Source organism: Microcaecilia unicolor, chromosome 8 (genome assembly GCF_901765095.1).
Source record: "Microcaecilia unicolor chromosome 8, aMicUni1.1, whole genome shotgun sequence".
Lineage (NCBI taxonomy): Eukaryota > Metazoa > Chordata > Amphibia > Gymnophiona > Siphonopidae > Microcaecilia > Microcaecilia unicolor.
In genome coordinates this window covers 37,045,154-37,069,403 of record NC_044038.1, presented here as the reverse complement: position 1 = coordinate 37,069,403, position 24,250 = coordinate 37,045,154, and the positions used below count along the sequence as shown (strand labels likewise).

General features: G+C 40.9%; 2 protein-coding genes across 6 annotated transcripts in view; one reads left to right on the top strand and one right to left on the bottom strand.

Annotated features, from left to right (window-relative positions):
• Nucleotides 1-12,756, bottom strand: part of ZC3H7A (zinc finger CCCH-type containing 7A) — a 125,422-nt gene extending 112,666 nt beyond the window's left edge. The window contains 2 exon segments of the mRNA XM_030210976.1: nucleotides 700-804; nucleotides 11,858-12,756. Coding sequence (XP_030066836.1) covers nucleotides 700-767 — 68 coding nt within the window. The 5' untranslated portion in view covers nucleotides 768-804; nucleotides 11,858-12,756.
• Nucleotides 12,757-12,906: 150 nt separating this feature from the next.
• Nucleotides 12,907-24,250, top strand: part of NAGA (alpha-N-acetylgalactosaminidase) — a 47,228-nt gene continuing 35,884 nt past the window's right edge. Inside the window, exons 1-2 of one of the 5 annotated variants that reach the window (XM_030211473.1) lie at nucleotides 12,907-13,036; nucleotides 21,273-21,454. The gene's annotated coding sequence lies outside the window, so the exon portion shown is untranslated. Of the gene's footprint in view, nucleotides 13,037-13,922; nucleotides 14,016-21,272; nucleotides 21,542-24,250 lie in introns of those variants that run through there. The other 4 variants (XM_030211471.1, XM_030211472.1, XM_030211474.1 and 1 more) reach the window with 4 other exon arrangements.

Below are 24,250 nucleotides of genomic sequence, written 5' to 3'. Positions count from 1 at the left end.
TCTCAGAATACCCACAGTGACACTCAGGGCCCTAAACAGTGCTAAGGGCATGATAGCATTTTTAGCACAAGCTAAATGCTAAAGACACCTACAGGAATATATGGGTGTCTCTAGCACACGCTAATTTTAAGCATGCACTAAAAATGCCAGCGCATCTTAGTAAACAGGACCCTTAATGTTTGGATTTAGGGTCTATGATTTCAGGTCCCTCTCCTGCCAAGGGAGGTGGGGAAACTATATTGATACTAACATTAAAAATCAATCCTCAATGCACAGACCCCTGGATTCTACAGATGGTGCTGAGATTTCAGTATTGAAATTTGTATGCAGATCAAAGGTCTGTGCACAAATAGTAACAATTATTGCAATTAATTGGCAATAATCGAAATTTGGGCATGCATCTCCCCACGCCCTATTCTATAACCCAAAGCGCCTAAATCTTCTAGTGTGCAACTCAAAAGAATACATGGCCAGGGAAGGGGAGAGGATTTTCTGGAGAATAAAACTGATGCATGAGATTCCTAAGTCATTTGGGAAAGGGAGAGGAATTTGTTATTCTTGTTATTACATTTGTATCCCACATTTTCCCACCTATTTGCAGGCTCAATGTGGCTTACAGAGTTTGGTTATGACATAATCATTCCATGATATCAGATACAATTAGTGATGTACAAAGATTGAGTAAGGGAATTATCTTACTGAATAAACTGCAGTCCTTTCTTAATCTCCTGCTGCCTGATGCTTCTTTCTTTAAACACATTGGACATGTTATCCTGCACATCCACTCTTGAAGAAACTCAGCTTCTAAAAAGAAAAAACAGGTTAACAAATGCAGAGGTAATGTTACTACAGATGTAACCTTTTAAGGAACTATAGGAGAGGCCAAATTAAGCTGTATAATTGTGTTTGTGTATGAAAAGGATGCCAGAAAGGGCATTTTCCCCTCCTCCTAGAACTACAAGGAGACATATTTTGGAGCAGAATTCAAGAAATATGCTTACATGGCATAAGTAGGTATCATCTCACTACAAAGATATAATATAGAGACCAGTATCAGATGTACCCAGAGAGGAACATAATGAGCAGGCATCCTTTTCTCAATGGAACAGCTACAATCTGTGAACAAAAACCTACCATCAAGACCCCAAGGGCTACATTTACTAAAAGGCACTACCAAGTAATCGCATGCTAACAGGCATCAACATGTATTCTTTACCACAGGTGGAGGTGGTGGGGATTAAAATAAAAAAAAGTGACGGAATCACAAAACATAGACAATCTCTATATAGAAATAGGATGGAATCAAAGCAAAACACAGACAACTATAATCTGAAAAGTTCATAAGGTACATCTTTGGCCACTTTGTTGGGCAGATTGGATGGTCCATACAGGTCTTTATCTGCCATCATTTACTATGTTACCACATTTTATGCAATGGTACCTATTACTAATGCAGTAGGGCACTAAGTACATCTAGCCCTGAATCACAACAAACTTTGCCTGAACCCAAGTAAAACCAAGCTTCTCTGGGTCCCTAACACAAGTGGATACATACCCGACATGAAAATCTTGTTTGGGAAGTACGAACTCCCCCTGAAATCACAAGTCAGGAACCTTGGAATACAGTTAAGATTCACTCTGATTCCCCAAATCCAAGCAACCTTCAAGAGCTGCTTCTACTATTTGCGATAGCTACGCTGTTTCTCTCGTTACATTGAGAAGGTAAATCTTATCCCAGTTGGGCGTGTCATGATAACATCAAGACTGGATTACTGTAATGCACTCTATAACGGTCCGACTACAAAGGACCTACACCAGCTCCAATTGATTCAGAACCCTGCAGAAAGACTAACAGAAGGTTGCAAGCGACATGACCACATCACACCATTTTTGCAAAAACTTCACTGGCTGCTAAATTTATGTCTGATCTTCAAGGTCCTTAAAGGAAATGGCCCCGAGTACCTGAAGGATGATCCTCTACACACCTCCAAGGACACTAAGGTCCTTTCAAGGATTATCACTAACCACACCCTCTCCAAAAGACAATACACGATGTGAAACCCACAAGAGTAGCCCCCACACTCTGGAATGCACTCCCTGAAAGGATCCACTTAACACAAGACTATCTCTACTTCAGGAAGCAAGTGAAAGCTTGGCTCTTCAAACAGGCCTTTAATGCAGCAGGACGTTTATCAATCCTACCCTAGCTGGGATAATATTTAACCATCTCTCTGACCTCATGTGCACCTTTCTTTAAATTAGCCACCTTATTTTCTAACTCCTCTTACTCTCTTACCTATCTATATGTTAACCATCTCTCTGACCTCATGTGCAACTTTCTTTAGTCACCTTACTTTCTAACTTCTCTTACTCTCTTTACCTATCTATACATTCCGTCTTTGCTTATACCTTACACTGACAATTAAAATGTTCTATTGCGTATTGTGTTGACATTGTAAATATTATTTGTTGCATTTGTATCCCACATAACCGATTTCGGTATGAACAAATACAAGTTGCGATTAATATCAAGGTGATATTATGGTAGAGTGAGATACATGTATGGTAAAGACAATTGGGGAGAACTTAGAGAAGGAAAGGAAGAGTTAGGATATGTCTGTTACGATCTTTGGTTAAGTTGTGTCGCAGATGTCCAGGTTTTTTATGTTGAGTCGGTGGGGTATGCCCTTCTGAACAGTTAGGTTTTTAGTGCTTTCCGGAAATTAATGTGGTCGAGTGAGGTTTTTACTACTTTTGGTAGTGCGTTCCACAATTGTGCGCTAAGGTAGGAAAAGCTGGAAGCATAGGTGGATTTGTATTTGAGTCCATATATAAGTTGTGCTGCTGTGTTTTGGGCGGTTTGAAGTTTCTTTATGATTTGTTCTTTGCATCCCGCATAGATTCCGTTACAATAGCCTGCGTGGCTTAGCACCATTGATTGTACAAGGTTGCAAAATATTTTCCTTAGGAAGAATGGTTTCACACGTTTTAGTTTCCACATTGAGAGAAACATTTTCTTTATGGTGAGTTTAGCTTGGGACTCTAGTTGGAAGTTACGGTCAATTGTTACTCTGAGATTTTTCAGGCTGTCTGAAATAGGGAGGGTGTATCCTGGGGTGTTAATACTATGCCATACTTTGTATTGTTATTTGAATATTTTTACTGCTGTAACTGTCTATTGCTCATGTTTGATTTATTCTTACTGTACACCACCTTGAGTGAATTCCTTCAATAAGGCAGTAAATTAAATCCTAATAAATAAATCTTAATAAATAAACTTTACAACATAATGGAAGGGGGAAAAGAGCGAGTATGTGTTCACTGTAGTCAAGCTGGGGGGGGGGGGGGGGGGGAGGGAAGAGGGCTGGGATTGTCCCTCGAGGACAGAATATGTGTGTGTGGGCTGGAATGGTCCTTGGGGGAAGGGAGAGTTAATACATGAGTGTGTGGTTGAATATATGTGTGTGCTGGGTTCAGGACAGTGCTGAAAGTGACTAATGTGCTCATTTTCAAAGAACATAGACTTACAAAGTTACATACTAACCTATGTAACTTTGTAAGTTTGAAAACGAGCTTCTAAGTAGATTAGCTTTCAAATTGCTAATAAAATTACAGGAAACCCATGAAGAGAATTTAGGACAGGTTTTCTGATAGCAATAATTAGAAAATGTTACCACTAGAATAGAAAACCTTTGAAAATGAATCTGGCTCCTAAAACCAAGGAAAACTTACTGATGTCAGGTTTCCCAAAATCCTGGCTGGCTCAAAAGTATGTTCTTTGGCAATTGAACTAATTATTCCCTGTCAAAATTGTATCATAAAGGCGGCCTAACCATAAAATTAGTCCTCAAAATTTATACTCTCTACCTGCCAACTATAGCTTCATATCTCTAAGGGGTAAAAATCACACTTTGTCATCTACCTGTATCTGCACTGTTGTAATAACTAAGGACCACTACTTAGTCATAGCTAATTGAAGTTCCTAATATACAGCCTGTTTCTTCTCTGTACAGTACCTGCTTATCTTGTTTAACATCAAGTATTACAGACAACAATTATATCATGACAACATGATACACTTTTTCCTCCGGATTCTATATATTGTGCTGAGATTTCCACGCAGAAATCAAAGCATATTTCAAAAGAATGGGCATAACAACTAGTTAACAAGACAATCAGCGCTGTTAATTGGATGTTAGAAAGCAATTATCAGCACTAATTGGCATTAAGATAAGTACGTAACATAAGTACATAAGTAATGTCACACTGGGAAAAGACCAAGGGTCCATCGAGCCCAGCATCCTGTCCACGACAGCAGCCAATACAGGCCAAGGGCACCTGGCAAGCTTCCCAAATGTACAAACATTCTATACATGTTATTCCTGGAATTGTGGATTTTTCCAAGTCCGTTTAGTAGTGGTTTATGGACTTGTCCCTTTAGGAAACCGTCCAACCCCTTTTTAAACTCTGCCAAGCTAACAGCCTTCACTACTTTCTCCGGCAATGAATTCCAGAGTTTAATTACACGTTGGGTGAAGAAACATTTTCTCAGATTTGTTTTAAATTTACTACACTGTAGTTTCATCGCATGCCCCCCAGTCCTAGTATTTTGGGAAAGCGTGAACAGACGCTTCACATCCACACCACTCATTATTTTATATACCTCTATCATGTCTCCGCTCAGCCGTCTCTTGAAAAAGCTGAAAAGCCCTAGCCTCCTTAGTCTTTCTTCATAGGGAAGTCGTCCCATCCCCGCTATCATTTTAGTCGCCCTTCGCTGCACCTTTTCCAATTCTGCTATATCTTTCTTGAGATGCGGTGACCAGAATTGAACACAATACTCAAGGTGCGGTCGCACTATGGAGCGATATAACGGCATTATAACATCCTCACACCTGTTTTCCATACCTTTCCTAATAATACCCAACATTCTATTCGCTTTCCTAGCCGCAGCAGCACACTGAGCAGAAGGTTTCAGTGTATTATCGACGACGACACCCAGATCCCTTTCTTGGTCCGTAACTCCTAACGTGGAACCTTGCATGACACAGCTACAATTCGGGTTCTTTTTTCCCACATGCATCACCTTGCATTTCTCACATTAAACGTCATCTGCCATTTAGCCGCCCAGTCTCCCAGTCACATAAGGTCCTCTCGTAATTTTTCACAATCCTGTCGCGATTTAACGACTTTGAATAACTTTGTGTCACCAGTAAATTTAATTACCTCGCTAGTTACTCCCATCTCTAAATCATTTATAAATATATTAAAAAGCAGCGGTCCTAGCACAGACCCCTGAGGAACCCCACTAACTACCCTTCTCCATTGTGAATACTGCCCATTTAACCCCACTCTCTGTTTCCTATCCTTCAACCAGTTTTTAATCCACAATAGGACATTTCCTCCTATCCCATGACCCTCTGATTTCCTCTGTAGCCTTTCATGAGGTACCTTGTCAAACGCCTTTTGAAAATCCAGATACACAATATCAACCGGCTCCCCTTTGTCCACAAGTTTGTTTACTACTTCAAAGAATTGAAGTAAATTGGTCAGGCAAGATTTCCCCTCACAAAAGCCGTGCTGACTTGGTCTCAGTAATCCATGTCCTCGGATGTGCTCTGTAATTTTGTTTTTAATAATAGCCTCTACCATTTTCCCCGGCACCGACATCAGACTCACCGGTCTATAATTTCCCGGATCTCCCCTGGAACCTTTTTTAAAAATCAGCGTTACATTGGCCACCCTCCAATCTTCCGGTACCATGCTCGATTTTAGGGATAAGTTGCATATCACTAGCAGCAGCTCCACAAGCTCATTTTTCAGTTCTATCAGTAATCTAGGATGAATATCATCCGGTCCAGGAGATTTGCTACTCTTCAGTTTGCTGAACTGCCCCATTACGTCCTCCAGGTTTACCGTGAAGTCAGTAAGTTTCTCCGACTCGTCCGCTTGAAATACCATTTCCGACACCGGTATCCCACCCAAATCTTCCTCGGTGAAGACCGAAGCAAAGAATTCATTCAGTCTCTCCGCTATGTCTTTGTCTCCCTTGATCGCCTCTTTTACCCCTCGGTCATCCAGCGGCCCAACCGATTCTTTTGCCGGCTTCCTGCTTTTAATATACGAAAAAGATTTTTACTATGTTTTTTTGCCTCTGCTATCTTTTTTCGTAATCCCTCTTGGCCTTCTTTATCTGCGCCTTGCATTTGCTTTGACACTCCTTACGCTGCTTCTTGTTATTTTCAGACAGTTCCTTCTTCCATTTTCTGAAGGCATTTCTTTTAGCCCTAATAGCTTCCTTCACCTCACTTTTCAACCAGGCCGGCTGTCTTTTGGACTTCCGTCTTTCTTTTCTAATTTGCGGAATATGTATGGCCTGGGCCTCCAGGATGGTATTTTTGAACAGCGTCCACGCCTGTTGTACAGTTTTTACTCTCTCAGTTGCCCCCCTAAGTTTTTTTTTACCGTTCTTCTCATTTTATCATAGTCTCCTTTTTAAAGTTAAACGCTAACGCATTTGACTTTCTGTGTACAGTTACTTCAAGGTCGATATCAAAACTAATCATATTATGATCACTGTTATCAAGCGGCCCCAGTACCATAACGTCCCTCACCAGATCATGCGCTCTACTATGGACCAAGTCTAGAATTTTTCCTTCTCTCGTCGGCTCCTGCACCAGCTGCTCCATAAAGCCGTCCTTGATTTCATCAAGGAATTGTACCTCTCTAGATTTACCCACACAATTCACAGTGTATTCTGTACCGTAGTGCACTTAAATTCTAAGTCGCATAATTGAAAGGGGGCATGGCGATGGGCAGGGTATGGACATTTCCATAATCTAAGTGCATTATTAGAGAATACACCAGCTTTGTGCCTAATTTAGGTGTCGAGATTTATGCCAAGTAAAACATGGCCTAAATGGCCAAGACTAAATTTGGTTGCATGGACAGCTGCTCGGCGTATTCTATAAATCTCACAGAAATTTAAGCAGATTTATAAAAATTAGGCGCACTTTAGAGAATAGGTGTATTTCATTTCTGTGTGGATTTTTCAGGTGCCATATATAGATTCTAACCCTATATGTAGATCTACCGTATTTTTAAACCTTTTTTTCAAAGAACAATATGTTCTTATCTTTGTCTATTTCATATTCCTGAACTTGAATCAGACCTTCAAATAACATCCTTTTTGAAATTACATTCATATTCTACTCACTTTGGTCCAATCTGGCATGTACAGGCAAATACTAACATTTTGTGTACCCTTCTTGTAAAAAACTAGCTTACTTCTTATATTGAGCATTTTATAAAACATATTCTATACAGTTTTCTATGTAAAAGTAGTCTTTACAGTCTTTTGGTGTAATAAAACTCACGTACAGCTCTATGAATATGTTCATCCACACAGGTACACACTTTCATTTGCACATGTACTACACTATGTGTGGCCGTGAATAAGCGAAAATCAAAATGAGCTACTCTTTATTTTGTGTGAATAAGCGCATCCATGAATACAGAGCACATGGATAGCGAGAACGTACTGTATAATGTTCAATACTTGTGCAGGTCAAAAGATATAAACGTGGACCTACTGCATGCACCCAGGCATGTCACGTAACTACAGTGGAATACAAATCATGAAACTGTTAATGATCTTGCTAAAGCTACAGAAGACTAAGCCATAGTATGTACTTTGTACTGGAAACCACTACAGCTGTTCACTACATAAGGAAGATTTGTAGTGGGAAGCTAAGACCTGAAATATTAAGGACTGGAATGCAGAAGAGGTGATGAACTTGATTTTCAACATTGCAAAAATATCCATCTGATGTGCAAAGCCAGCTAGATTAGATAGCCCCTTGGTATTCACTCCCAGTCCTTGGAGGCTGCCAATGGGTCAGGTTTTCATGATATCACTAATGAATATTCATGAGAGAGATCTGTATACAGCTGAGATAGTAAGTATGCAAATCTTTCTCATACATGTACATTCAGTCCACTGACAGGACTGGGGTTTTCCTATGTCATGTCACAAGTCCCGAATGTGAGGATTACGCTTTTAGATCCCACTATGGAACATGGATGTATAGTATGTCACTGCTTTTTAAAAATTTGATCTTAACAACTCTCATTTTTTTTTTAATGGGTTCCAAACTGAGTAGGTCAAATGATAGTGGATGTCAAACTAGGAGACGTCCCATTGCTTGAATTACTTCAGCTGCCTGTAGCCTAAAAAGGCAAGTGGAGTCATAAATCATGAAGATCAGTGTGGTGTCTTGAGCTCGGCACAGAGGGTCTGTGTTGCTCACTGCATATGCAGTCCACCCCACAGCAGTTTTCTCCCCAGTCTGCATGGTTGCGCCACCCGGCTGATTTTACTAACCACTTGGCTAATTTAAAAAAATAAATGTTATAATACTAGAAGTACTCCCCACCCAGCTACTCCATGTCACCTGGCTGGCAAAAACTTCTGGGGAGAACACAGTGCAGGTACTCAACCCTGCCCTTTAAGAAGAAAAGATACACGTTTAATTGTGGTTCTGGTGAGCTCCGCAAGCATCTGTGAGCAGCTAAGGGCTATAAGAAATTCTCAGGGAGAGTCTGCCTGTACAGTGGCTAAGTAAACTTCAGAAAAAGGGCTTTTCAAGATTATTTCTCAAGCCCTAATAGTTTATTGTTTAGAGCGACAATCCAATCCTGTTTTTCTGGATGGATGAAGTAGACTAAAGGAAGGAGCTATACAATAGGATGAATTCACACGTGCTCAAAGGTCTTTTCTAAACTATTCTGCGCTCTAGGTCCGACTCAGCCACATCAGGATGTCATCACCCATGTGTTCAGTTGATTCTATCCTGCTTGTCCATTAAGGGCTAAATTCAGTAAATGGTGCTCAAATTTAGGCACTGGGAAAAATACACGCTATCCAATACAACTGATGGAGGTAAGGTTGATGCCTAAGCAAGTCATACAGAATTGATGAGCTTACCCTTACATAGTAACACAGTAAACAACGGCAGATAAAGGCCTGTATGGTCCATCCAATCTGCCCAACAAGATAAACTCATTTTACATGAGATGCCATACTTTATATGTATACTCGAGTTTGATTTGTCCTTGCCATTCTCAGTGCACAGACCGTAGAAGTCTGCCCAGCACTCTTCTTGTACTAAACGTTCTGAAGCTAACGTTGAAGTCCCTTAAAATTTATACTCTAGCCCATCTCATTCTATTCAGTCACGATCAGGGCATAGACCGCAGAAGTTTGCCCAATCTGCCCAGCACTGGTTTTGCTTCCCAATTACTGGTGTTGCCAACCAATCTCCACTAAGATTCCATGGATCCATTCCTTCTAAACAGAATTCCTTTGTGTTTATCCCACGCACATTTGAATTCCATTACCGTTTTCATCTCCACCACCTCCCGTGGGAGGGCATTCCACATATTTACCATTCTTTCTGTGAAAAAATACTTCCTGACATTACTCCTGAGTCTGCCCCCCCCCCCCCCCCTTCAACCTCAATTCATGTCCTCTAGTTCTACCACCTTCCTGTCTCCGGAAAAGGTTTGTTTGCAGATTAATACCTTTCAATACCCTTATGTTTCAAATACTGGCAGTGGTTCATTCTGCTTTTTACAGCCTTCAACAGTTGAGGCAATTACATTTCAATCTGAACCAGTTCAGACTGAATGTGTAGGTACATCCTTTGGTTATGGCTAAACTGGACTACTGTAATGTTCTGTATCAGAGTCTGCCCCTACAGCAGATAACTGCATCATCCGTTGATTCAGAACGTGATGACTAGAATAGGCACATGAAAGAGAATCTGGGACAATAACACACCAATTATATTGACTTCACTGATTACCACTGGCAAAGCAGGTAGAATTTGAGGTTTTATATATTGTCTTCAAATGTTTGAACACTTAAGCCCACTGTATTTGAGCAGTTCGTTACCTTATTTTCCAGTGTGACCTCTGTGATCATCACAACTAGGTTTGTTGCAAGTTTAATCACCAACAGTTGATCAGCTTAAAAAGACATGAAGAACTGCAACTATATTTTTTGATCTTAAATGGTAGAAGCAGGTGCCTCCGGCTAATCAGACTGAGGGTTTACAGCAGACTTTTAAAGACTGAAAGAGTACGAGACTGATGGATGGGAAGACAGGTGTACGAAAATGTTTTGCATATGAACTGTTTTCTTTTATAATGTATTTTACTAATTTTCACCACCCAAGGACTAGTGGCATATGTGGTTAATCAAGTTTGAATTTAAATTATGTTTCGCAAGCTATTAACCAGCAGAGCTGAAGTGAAGTGGACAGTGTCCTAGGCCAATTCACAATGACCACATTAATACAGATTTCTGCTGAAGGACCAAGTCATGTAAAAGAAGTTTTAATTGACGTACATAGAGGTAATTTTATAAAGCATTTTCTGCATGTAAATGTTTTATATGCATAAAATGGCTTTTATAAAATTGCACTGACACACACAGGTATAAGGATACATACGTATGTGTGCACATGCTTTAGCATTCCCAACGGCACCATTTGGGCAGATTTGTGATGCATATTTTACAAGTACACTGAAAAAGGTGTAAATTTGTGAACAGGCATAAGTTTGTGCATGATCATTTGTGTTCTGCTGGGGGTTATCGTATAAGCCTACCTCATGAAGGCAGACAGATGTGTATGTTGCCTTTATAAAATAAAAATAAAACAATTAAAACAGCAGCTCAAAAATTCAGAAAAAAATGTGCAATCATGTCAAAATTCAAAGACAATATAATGAATAAAAATGTGAAAAACTTATCCAATATCATAGGTCAACCACTATCCTCTTAAATTCCCAGGTAATAAACTTTGAATTTTGAAACATTTACAAGTACAGTATAAAGGATGTGCACATTTTTTTATTTTCCACTGAACCAAATATTAGATAATAAAGGGAATCTTTGTGGCTGGACTTTGTGGACTTTGCCTTAAACTTCCTTCTTTGTGAGGGTCTTTCAACTATATGATATGCCGAGTTACTATTTCAGTTGTATTTATTGATGTTTTGACTTTGGATCGGGATTGCTCATTGTTTTTTGGATTGTTTTTGATTGCTATATCCTTTATACAGCATGCACCTTTTTGGTCTTTTCATACCGGTGCCCCTTTATATTATTACTCCCTTAAAGTGCAAAAGATCAAAAACATTTTGAAATACATAAAATCTTGCACCTCATGCAATTAAACACTTCAGCATAACTGATTCAGAGAAAAACTAAGTATTCCCAAGCATTACTAAGAGATTTTATTTTATTCATGACGTTTATCAATGCTTAAAAGGTATTTTCCTCACATGTGATCCAAGTTAGTCAAAATATATAAATATTTGTACCCACACGACTCTTAAAAGTACCACTTAAAACTGTTTCTAGCATGAACACAGTATGACAGATGTAGTCCACTGTTAATCTAACAAATTATTAATGAAAATCTGGTTGTAGACAGGCAAGATTTATTACTCCTTCAATATTTTACAAACAAATTTTCAAAGAAAAGCCCAATGACAAACTACTCAGCTTGATAGTTTTTCAGACAAGACTACATTTATATAAGAAGAAAAAAAAGACAATAGCAAAACCAGGCATAATATATAGTGTGTGGCATAAACTACACTTCTATGTATGACAACTGGTACAAACTTCTAGCAGCAGTTGTACAAAGCAAAGCAGTGCTGGAATTCAGGCATGTTTCACAGACACAAAGGGAATTTAATGGCAAGGTGAAATGAGGGCCAAAGATCAAAAAGAGTCAGCAATGCCACAACAGATAAAAACTAAAAGGTAAGCAGATGATGTTCTTACCTGCCAATATATTTTATATTCTATTTAATCCTCATTCTGTTACTAAACTTTGATTTCTGGCAAATTACTCTCTCCTCTCCTGTGGTTAACCTTTCCTAAGTAGAATATAAGCGTGTAAAATGGTAATATGGTTCCCCTTCTGGAAGATGTCATACAACTGAAGATGTAAACGTGTTGCTGGGGACCACTTCCAAGATTCCACATGCATATTTCTTAAATACTATAACTCGAATCCGACAGAATTTTGTCTGAAAAAAAGGTTTTCAAACTATTGATAGATACATTGATTCACATTACTGCCTTCGAACTGTTCCAACATCCCCTGGCTCTTCGCACTTTGAACTGCAAAGAAATTACAGTTTTCCTACGTGCTCTACGGATATATATATATATATCAACCATAACAATATCACAGTTAATGCTCAAGTCCTGTCCCCGGCATACTACCCCACATTTCGTAGGGGAGAGAAAAAAAGAGCCCGGCGCTGGACAACTGCAACATTCCTTGCAAACCACTGGGAGACACAAGAGAACTATTTCAACCCTACAGCTGCGGACGTGACAGCTTGACAGCGGGCCGTCACAAAACAACGATTATCCCGCTCTCTCCCAAAGAGGGGGGGGGGGGGGGGAGAGTAAACACAACACCTAACAAATCGATCTCTCTCCGAGCTTAGAAAGAAACGAACTTATTATAGCCCAGAGCCAAGGCCTTGGCAGCTCTCCCGCCTACGGACACAGAGAGAAGGCCCGTCGGCAGCTACCCCCGACCCGCTCCCCCCTATACATGGAAACCAGGGAGTCCGGGTCCAGGTTCGCTTCCAGCTCGGCTAGGTCCGTAGCAGCTACCACAAGGGGAGAAGAAGAGCGAGTACAAACAAAGGCTAAGATGGAAGCGAAAATTTCCGGAGGTACCTGGCGGAGCGGCGCAGCGGAACACTTACGGGCGCTCGCTTCCTTCTGGCGCATGCGCGCGCAGGAACGGACCGCCTCCTGTTAACCTTTCCCGCCCGTCACAGCGTCACCTTCAGGTTGGGAGGTCCATCGAACTGACGTCCGATTGTGATGCCTATCAGCAGAGCACAGCGCGTTCTTATTCAGGAACGATCTTTTGTAATTCTGCCACTATGTGGAAAATAGAATAAGGCCTCAAACATGTAAACTGCATGGGGTGGAAAAGTAAGTCAGGTTTTTATATGTACCTGATTATTGCATGCTCTTTATTAATGGCGCATAAAAATTGTGTACTTAAGTCTAATTAGGTGTAAATATAGATTTTTAATCAAATGTAAACAAACAAGGAAATGTAGCCTAGACTTGTGTTCGTTATTCTAGACTGCCCCTTGGCTTTGTTCCTTATACTATACCGCTAGCATGTTCCTTTTCATTTTCATCTGTACAATATTTTTGATTCCGACTGTCCATGGTAAAGGCTTTAGAAAGAGGAGTTTTTAAAATATCGTTGGATCCTTACTTTTGCCAACTTTAATTCCTTTGCGCTGAACCAGATTCAAGTTTTGGTTGGTTCTTAATGGAAAAACTATATGAATCAGTTACCATAACAGCGTAGTGCAAACATAGTTTACAGTATGATTTCGAGGTAGATTTTGTAAATGAATTTATCGTGAACAAAAACATGTTGATCTGGATATTCTTAAAAAGCCTAGCATAGGATGACACGATTATCGTCCTTGTAATAAGTTCCCCTTTTTAAATCTTGTTCAAACGCTTCTCCTTTGTTCAGCTAACATTTACGTTGGTTTATGATCTCTTCGACTATATTTTGTATTTTCTGTTGTAGCATACAGGTACTTTAATCGTGAAGACCGGGTTGAGGATGTTTTGTAGTTTTAGAGTTGTAGTAGGATCTTATTATAATGATTCCTTGCAAGTGATTCTAACTTAAGAAGCTGGGCTGACCGACCGTAGGGAAGGGCGGGGTCTTGGACCCATCCTCTTGACAGTAAAACTGAAGCAACAGGGAAGGGAAGAAGAACGAAGGTACCAGCTATGGGTCAGCTCAGCCTAGATTGTAGGAAATGACGTTAGGAGTCAGGGGCGGAGCTAGCGAAGTAGTTGCCATCCTTTCCTCCTGTGCAAGGATTGCGTGGAGATTGGAAAAGTATTCAAGTAACGTTGTTGAATTTGACTTTTTGAGGTCTGTTTTTACATAGGACTACAAAACTGCATGGGAGAAGTACATAAACTGTGGGAAGCTGCTGTAGAATGAAAATTCCCTGGGGTAGCAACTCCAAATGGGTTTGTTTTGCGTATAAACAAAAGAACACAGTGGAGATGACCAGTGACCAATTATACAAAATTGACTTTATTAGCTTCTAAGTCTTGAAGCTAATAAAGTCAGTTGTGTATGATTGGCCACTGGTCATCTCCACTGTGTTCATCCCTTTTTTGGTGTTTGTTTTGCATATACCTTGACAAGAGTGAACACCAAACCTGGGCCAAGGTATGTTATGTATGACGATCTCAGTCTCAGATTTGCTGGTAGCGCTTGACCTAATACTTGCTTCATACCAAAGAGACTATTTTGCTGAAAGTTCTGTGGTACAATCAAAGTGGTTTCCATATTGCATTCAGATGCTTTCTATCCCTAGTGGGTTCACAATCTAAGTTTTGTACCTGGGGCAATGGAGGGGTAAGTGCGCAGGGTCACAAGTTGCTGCAGTAGGAATTGAACCCAGTTCCCTGGGTTTTCAGCCCAGTGCACTAACCATCAGGCTTCTCTCTCTCTCTCTGTAATACAACTCTTCCACTTGATATTATTAGCAATACTCTTATGATTTGTCTCCTGTACTAGGTCAGCTTTTCTACTACTAAGCTTTTGATCATTTAGTTCTGTTACAGTCCTTAAGAAGTGTCATGTGGTGACTGGTGCAGCAAAGGGCGACTAAAATGATAGCGGGGATGGGACAACTTCTCTATGAAGAAAGACTAAGGAGGCTAGGGCTTTTCAGCTTGGAGAAGAGACTGCTGAGGGGAGACATGAAAGAGGTATATAAAATAATGAGTGGAGTGAAACAGGTGGATGTGAAGCGTCTGTTCACGCTTTCCAAAAATACTAGGACTAAGGGGCATGCGATGAAACTACAGTGTAGTAAATTTAAAACAAATCGGAGAAAATGTTGCTTCACCCAACGCATAATTAAACTCTGGAATTCGTTGCCGGAGAATGTGGTAAAGGTGGTTAGCTTAGCAGAGTTTAAAAAGGGGTTAGACGGTTTCCTAAAGGACAAGTCCATAAACCACTACTAAATGGACTTGGGAAAAATCCACAATTCCGGGAATAACATGTATAGAATGTTTGTACGTTTGGGAAGCTTGCCAGGTGCCCTTGGCCTGAATTGGCCGCTGTCGTGGACAGGATGCTGGGCTCGATGGACCCTTGGTCTTTTCCCAGTGTGGCATTACTTATGTACTTATGTACTTGGGGCTTCAGATGTGATCCAGCTGCCCCTGTGTGATCAATGAGACAACAAAACATATTGTCAATACATGTCTAGTTGCACATCTACCTGGTGGTCCTGAGGCTTTGTGAACTGCATCTATCAATTGTCTTATTTGAGTAACATGCAGACAGGTGACAGTAGATAGTATTAAAGTGATTCTTTTTTGTGTGGAAGCAGGTGCATATACAAATTGACACAGGCAGGTGGCATCTTATAGACTAACCAATTTATTGAATCATTTGCCTTTTGAGGAACAGAGTCCACTTTGGTTAGTTTTACTGAAGTAAAAAATTGTTGAAAGTAACATTTCTTCCGTTAGAGGTGCTAAATTTATTAGACAGAGATCAATGACTTTCCCCACATCAAACAATTCAGATTGAAAAGTATGATTAAAAAAAACCCAAAACAAATAAAGTCCCACACATAGAATTCAATATTCACCCTGAAGAAAGCCACAGTAAGATGGCTGAAATGTCAACAGGGTCAATTTGGCCTCTTTGGTTTTTCTAGGTGTGACAACTGATATGCTGGAAAGTGCAGTAGCTAGAAAGTAACATGTGAGGTAACTATAGTAACATAGTAATTGACGGCAGATAAAGACCTGAACGGTCCATCCAGTCTGCCCAACAAGAAACTCATTTTACATGGTATGTAATACTTTATATGTATCCTCCGACACAATTGGAGGATCTGATAAAGATCTGGTCACAGATATCCATAAGTTGGGAAAGAAGAGAGAGGTGCTGTTGCTGGGAGATTTCAGTCTGCCGGATGTAGATTGGAAAGTTCCGTCTGCGGAATCGGAAAAAAGTAGAGAGATCGTGGATGCTTTTCAAAGTGCTCTCCTCAGACAAATGGTGACGGAACCCACGAGGGAGGGAGCGACGCTGGATCTGGTGCTCACAAATAGAGATAGTGTGTCAAATGTCCGAGTGGGTGCCCACCTGGGCAGCAGTGACCATCAAACGATTTGGTTTGATATGACAGCTAAAGTGGAGGGCGGCCACTCAAAAATCAAAGTCCTGGATTTCAAGCATGCTGTCTAGCTTGGGAACAGGCAGGCACCATGTGGGCGGCTGTGATCTGTGGAGGTTTAGCACCCTGCCAAAGCTAAAATGGAGATGTTCCCCAGATTGAGTTGTGGCCCCTGTGGTGTGCATGGAGTAGGATCTGATCAGCACGCCTGTTTTAATGGTATTACTAGCCTTTTTATTACCACTTTGCCCTAAAATGTAAAGTGTTGGTCTTGGTTCATCAAACTATTTATGCTGTTACCCCTTTGTACTTAAAACATGTATCAAAGTGTACCATCCCAAAAAGTATTTAAGATCAGAAAACGCGATGTGTCTGTCCTTAGATCCAGTGAATTAGATATGCTGTGTGGAAACTAGAAATTCTTCCTTTGCTGTTGCCGGTATGCAACTGTGTAAAATTCTGAAATTTAAGAAACTTCTCAAAACACAGTTGTTTGTGGCTGCATTTTATTGAGTTCTTGGAAAGTTATGCCCTCTGATACAACTTGAATTGAACTATGATTTTGTATACAAAATGTCTGTGTGTATGTTAGGTTCTATATAATATGATTATGTATGTTCTTTTGTAAACCACTTACCCTACCCCTTTTACAAAGCCACGCGGTAATGCCGACACAACCCTCTCACTTTATGTTTAAACGTTTTTTATTGACATTGCAGCAACACAAACATTGTCATACAGGCTCTGCATGTAACAGCCATCCAGCCTCAATCTAAATATACAACAATTGCTAACTAACATACAGCATTTGTGAATTTTATGCCAACATTTATTGCCCCATCAAAAGTACCTATCTTCCCCCCGCCCTCTCCCATTCCCTTCCTTAACCTCCCCTTTACCCCAGACCTGGAAAATCATTCAATAACAGCCCGTGGAGTTCACCCTGTATTTAAAAGTAAACTACGACCTCTATGGCTTAGACTTTGCAACCCACTCACTTTAAATAGGCTGTGTCAACATTACCGCACTGGCAGCCACTAGCGCGGCTTTGTAAAAGGGAAGGTTAGTCAATTAAGTGGTATATAAGGTTTTAAAATAAATACAAATATTTATCTCCCTTGTGTCCTGTGGCAGAGAGATGGGGACGTTTGGGAAGGCTACATATCTACCTTCAAGCATGTCAGAGCCTGTGCAGCTTCAGTTCTTTACTGAGTTAATATTTCAGTAGGTGCTGTCACATGCATATCAGAGCTCCTCTCTTCTCCCAGCTAGGGATGCAATAGTGGAAACAACCTGCAGACCTACCCCTCTACAGCAGTGAAGCTTCCCAGAGTTCCTTTAAGGCCAGATTATGCTTGCAAGTCATGAAAACTTTCTCCAGCCTGAGAATAATTAAAAAACAAAATCGTGGGTGACTTGCTTTGGCAGTACCTTCAGATTCTGCTTTGACCCCTTCCCGCCCTAACCTGTGTCCCTGCATGGAAGGAACCACAAGTTGCCTTTGGCAGTGTTTGGGATGCTAGAGCATTCCACTGAGTGGGGTAAGAGGAGGAGGAGATAGCCAGTTCAGTAGACAGGGGGAGATTGAATCCTCAGAAAAGGATAGTGTCTCAATGGGGAGGTTGTTTGGGAGAGAGAAGCTGTTGACTCATTTTTTAAGGCTTGATCTCCAGGTAGCTCTAAGTTAGGCAATTGGAGACATTAATCTGTAGGTATCCTATATTCCTGAGTGGTTATAGGTTCCCCGCTCCCGCCAAGTGGTTCTTGATGTATCTGGCTACTATATTTGGGATCTCCTTACCTTTGGGCAGAGGTTGGTCTCCTTGGACACTGAGCTATGCTTTCCTTAAAAATTAAGGTTGGAAACAGATCATTCAATAAGCAAACACTAAGATGTAACAGGAGGAAAAACCTCAAGAAGCACCTTCTCCCACAAAACACACGGGTAGAAGGGCTAGGGCTTCTTCATCATTTTTTTCCATTTTTTCCAATGATGAAGAAGCCCTAGCCCTTCTACCCGTGTGTTTTGTGGGAGAAGGTGCTTCTTGAGGGTTTTCCTCCTGTTATATCTTAGTATTTGCTTATTGAATGATCTGTTTCCAAGCGTATATTTATTGGATTTTCCCATACTGGAAACCTGTTCCCTGAGTTGTTTTGTAGTTGATGTTCCTTAAAAATTACCCAGACGTGAAGCGTCTATTTATGCTTTCCAAAAATACTAGGACTAGGGGGCATGCGATGAAGCTACAAAGTAGTAAATTTAAAACGAGCCAGAGAAAATGTTTCTTCACGCAACGTGTAATTCAACTCTGGAATTCATTGCCGGAGAGTGTGGTAAAGGCGGTTAACTTAGCAGAGTTTAAAAAAAGGTTTGGACTGCTTCCTAAAGGAAAAGTCCATAGACCATTATTAAATGGACTTGGGGAAAATCCACTATTTCTGGGATAAGCAGTATAAAATGTTTTGTACTTTTTTGGGATCTTGCCAGGTATTTGTGGCCTGGATTGGCCACTGTTGGAAACAGGATGCTGGGCTTGATGGACCTTTGGTCTGTCCCAGTATGGCAATACTTATGTACCCAACACTCTCCCCCTTCTGTTTTATTCTGACATTGCTCTCTCCTCCTTCGCCATGTAGCGTACCACAGGGCTCATCTTTATCTTCGATTTAATTTAATGTAATGATGGCACCCTTAGGAGGTAGATTAGAATCTGCGGGATTTCAAACTTTTAGTAGATGATGTCACAATTTTTATTCCTTTTAAACATGACCTTCAAGATATTATTCACAGGATCAAGCAGGGTCTTGATGGAATCTTGGGTCTCAGAATTTAAATTTAAGCTAAACAAAGATAAAACTAAGTTCCTCACTTTGACCAATCCCTACTCAGTATCTTCAGCATAGATAGTATTTCCTACAACCCCCCCCCCCCCCCCCCCCCCGGAGCACTCTCTGAGAATACTGGGTGTCATTATTGATAAGTATCTCATGTTTGAACCTCAGGTTTCCTCTGTGGTTAGCAAATCCTTTAAATCCCTTTGGAAACTGAAGCATATTAGTCCCTTTTTTTCCTTCTGATATCTTCAGGTTACTAGTACAGTCTTTTGTCCTAACTCAATTCGATTACTTTAATGCTGTATATGCTGGATGTAAGGTGAGTTTCCTCAAAAGATTACAAGTGGCCACGAATACAGCGGCTAGATTGATCTTTCAAGTTTCACGCTTTGAAAGGGCTATTCCATTATTGTATAAGCCTCATTGGCTCCCTATTAAAGCTAGGGTAATCTTCAAGCTCTGTGCCCTAACTTTCCAAATAATATATGACAATGCTGGATTATATGCAACCTTTGATAAGGCTCCTTCTGCATAATGTTTGCTTTGGCACTAGAAATTTTCTCCAACTTCATCTCCCCAATTGCAGTAAAATCACTTATAAATCGGTTCTTTCTTCTGATTTCTCATTTCAAATGGTGGAACTCTCTACTGAATACCATTAAATATCAAGATAATTACTTACTTTTCTGCAAATTATTGAAGTCATTCCTCTTTAGCAAATTTCTTTCCGCAGTGGAAATTCACCAGGCTTAGTATAGGATTACAGGTCTACACAAATTTATGTTATCTTGGCAGTGTTTATCTTTGGAAGGGTTTTGCACTTTTGTTTTTAAGTGTAATGTATTATACATTGTTTTCCTTATATGCTTGTTTTCACAGTGTGTTGTAAGTCACATTGAACCTGAGGTTGCTTGGGATGAGGGGCGTATCTGCGTGGGGCCATGGGGGCCTGGGCCCCCGTAGATTTTGTCCTGGACCCCCTACCTCCGTCACCTACCTTTGCTGGCAGGGGACCCCAACCCCCACCAGCCGAGGTCCGCTTCCTCCTGCCGCTGCCTTTAAAAATATTCCTTCGGCTGGTGGGGGACCCCAACCCCTGCCAGCCGAGCCGAGGTCTTTTAAAGTTATTTTTCGTCCTCCGGAGTCCGTGCTGTTCAAAGCTGCTCCTTTCGAAGTCTGACGTCGCTGCACTGGCAGTGGGGGCCGGGGGGGGGAGGGGGGACGATGGCGGCGGGGGGGTGCTATAATGTGCCCCCTCACTCTAGCCCTGGCCCCCCCTACCGCCGCATTTCAGATATGCCCCTGCTTGGGATATTGTGGGGTATAAAAGTCATAAATAAATTCTGAAAGCTAACAGGAAGTATGTTGTAGCACATACTTGGTATTTGACATTATGATTTTGGCTGCACTTTGGGGGGGGGGGGGGTGAATTTGAAATCCAAAGAATTCCCTTCAGTAATCTTAGTTTTGATAGAGGATACTGAGGAGTTGAAGGTGGCACCAGCCCCCTATAAAGGGGATGAAAGTTATCTCTCAGCTGTTTTTCTCTGATTCCATCTGTTAGTAAGGGGGCATAACCCACTCATCTGGACTGATATAGCAGGACTTGATGAAAGGACATTAACTGATAAGTCCAAATTTCCTCTGCTGTCCAGCTCCTCTTTCTCCTCCCTAGCACACCCTGAAAATTTTGTATTAACAGGACACTGAATGACAATGTTGCTAATGGGGTGGGGGGGTGAAGAACTCAAATATATGATCATGAATTTCAGTAGTGTAAAACCTAGCTCTTTCTGTTCATCTGACAGATTTAGGTCATATTCTTAAAAAGTAATGCAATAGGATCTGGTCAATATTCTTTATAGATGCAATAAAAATAGTATACATTTCCCTCCCCCCCCCCCCCCCCCCCCCCACCACCCACCACAAACACTTCAGGACTGCACAGTTTGAAAGCTAAAAACAACCAAGAGTGAAACCAGCTCTGCTTTTCTTTAATTATAATTACTCGTGAATAAAACCAAGATGATATTAAATGTAACATCACATGCTAAGGGAAAATACCCTCTGGGGCTGAATGAAATCCTATTCCAGAGAGCAAAGAGAGGTGTGGTAAGGCTGAAGATTGTTTTCCGTTTCAGCTGCTGTTCATTGCCTCGGAGAAAAAAAAGAGCCTCTGCAGTGCCAGTCAGCTGAAAGGAAGAAAGAAAACATCAGCCATAAACCAGGAAGCACAAAGAGCACGTGATTTTCAGACATGTGAGAGAGAAGCCAAGGGCAGCTGATCATTACAGAAATATGTAGCTGGACATATACCTTCAGGGTACGTTTTGTTCTGCTTATCATAAAGTAACCAAGAAAGCAAGCAACAACAAATTTTGGAAGTTGATAATTTCGTAAAACAAGAGAGGTATGTGAAATGGTGCAGCTTGAATTGTATCACCTAGCCGATTGTTACCACTAGGCCAATTGAAACTTTTGCTTAAGATCATGGGGTGGTGTCAAAGATGGGGTTTTGAGCTATGAACTGAAAATAATCTCGGCCTTTAGGCTGAGACTGAATGCTGTTTCAAATATGAGGGGTTTAACTGACCACCGTTGGAGACATGTTGGATGTAATTATTGGCAAAGCAGAACAATTATACTTTCTGCCAAACAGAAAAAAAAAGCACACTGAAAAAAATGCATATTTTATGACTTCCTTTTGGCTTAGATCTGTGTAGGTCTGAGCTGTTAGTCAAAGATAGTTACTTCCACTCTGACACGGAGAACCTGAACTATGGGGACAGTAGACTTAACTGCCTACCAGTTTTCCCTTCTGGAGACCAAGGCAGTCCCTGCACAAAGAGCACCACAGGCAAAGCTCTCCTTTCAGACTAGCATGATTTTCAAACTCAGATGAACTCAAAAGGACAGCATAGTCCTTCCCCAGGGCAGTCGCTCTTCTTGCCCATACCCTGCAACAGTCCTGCTGGGGATATGACAATGTTTAATGCTTCTGCTTTAGCAATGGTGTTAATCTTCCTGTTAAGAGAGACAAAATTCCATGTCATCATGAGACAGTGGTCCAGGTTTGGTTTGATTTCATTTAATTTTCTCTTTATTATTGTTTTAAAAATAATATAAATGAACAATGCACCTTCAGAACAAAGAACACAAGAAAAGATGAAGGAAAATAGAGAAATGTCAAAAACGTTTTTTACCTGTGGTTTAAAGTCCAGCTTACAGTTTACAAGAGCCAAAGAAAGGTTTATTACCAGACAACATAACCAGAAGCAACTATATATAGAAAAGAGAAAGCAATGATTATTCTAATAGATTGTTATAGTGTTATAACTAATCCAAAATCAGAGTCCTCCACAAGAGAACACAAGAAGTGGAGTGGAGGAGTGGCCTAGTGGTTAGGGTGGTGGACTTTGGTCCTGGGGAACTGGGTTCAATTCCCACTTCAGGCACAGGCAGCTCCTTGTGACTCTGGGCAAGTCACTTAACACTCCATTGCCCCATGTAAGCCACATTGAGCCTGCCATGAGTGGGAAAGCGCAGGGTACAAATGTAACAAAAATAAAATAGATACTATTGGAGATTCTACATGGAATGTTGCTACTATTGGAGAGATTCTACATGGAATGTTGCTATTCCACTAGCAACATTCCATGTAGAAGGCTGCGTATGTGCAGGACGTCAGACTCACAGAAGCAGAAGCCTGCGCGGCCACATTGGTGATCTGCAAGGGCCGACTTCTACATGGAATGTTGCTAGTGGAATAGCAACATTCCATGTAGAATCTCAAATAGTAGCAACAGTGGAGGAGTGGCCTAGTGGTTAGGGTGGTGGACTTTGGTCCTGGGGAACTGAGAACTGAGTTCGATTCCCACTTCAGGCACAGGCAGCTCCTTGTGACTCTGGGCAAGTCACTTAACCCTCCATTGCCCCAGGTACAAATTACCTGTATATAATATGTAAGCCACATTGAACCTGCTATGAGTGGGAAAGCGCGGGGTACAAATGTAACAAAAAAAAAAGTGCCAGACTAGAGTTCCATCAAGCCAAACTCTTGTCTGTGACAGTGGCCAATCCAAGTCATAGAGCATCATAATTCCATACGACTCGTGATTTTATAAATATCTATTGCAGTGATTTCCAGTTGGGTTTTCAGGATATCCTCAATGAATATGCATGCCATTTGGTTTTTATTTGCCTTCATTTTTCTATGTTTCTATAAGATATTTGTATGCACTACCTCCTATTCAGGTGCAAAAAGAGAGCAGATTCAAATTGAATATATAAAACAATGCTTTTATTCAAAAATACCCAAATTGGTCCACATTTTGCTCATGCGTAGGCTACATCAGGGGTTATAATACTAAAAATGACCAAACAAAAAAGAAATGTAAAAACATACAAGGATAAAGTAATATATAACACATCACATAAAATGTATGGGATCCATCACTGATGTGCACAAACAGTGTATATAAAAAAACATACCATCTACAAAGAGTTTCATAGAATCAGTTCAAATCATAAAAACTAAATACAACTTAAGACATCAAATGGATAGACAGGTGCTGTGTAAAATATACTAAAATACTGATTAAACAAATAATAAAAATAAACAATTCAAGCTTTCTGAGTTATTGCTGGAGTGCATAGTACATGCAACACATGCATCAAATCTTTCAAAAGAAGAAGAAAGGCAGACTGCAACCTTCAGGAAGCAGGTGAAAGCTTGGCTGTTCAACCAGGCCTTTAATAGAAGAAGTAGCTAACTTCTTAGTCTCACTCACACACACAAAGAGTGGCTTGGGCTGCACATAACTGCAGCAGGACGTTTATCTACTCCTACCCTAGCTGAGATAATATTTAACCATCTCTCCGACATTGTGTGCAATTTTCTTCAAATCAGTGACCTTACTTTTTAACTCTTCTTAACTCTCTTACCTGTTTATATCAGGGGCATAGCCAGACTTTGGCGGGAGGGGGGTCCAGAGCCCGAGGTGGGGGGGCACATTTTAGCTCCCCCCCCCCATTGCCAAACCCCCTCCCCCACCAACTTTGACCGTCAAAGTTTGACCCCCCCCCCCCCCCCCGGCCGCCAACCCGGTGTCGCCTACCT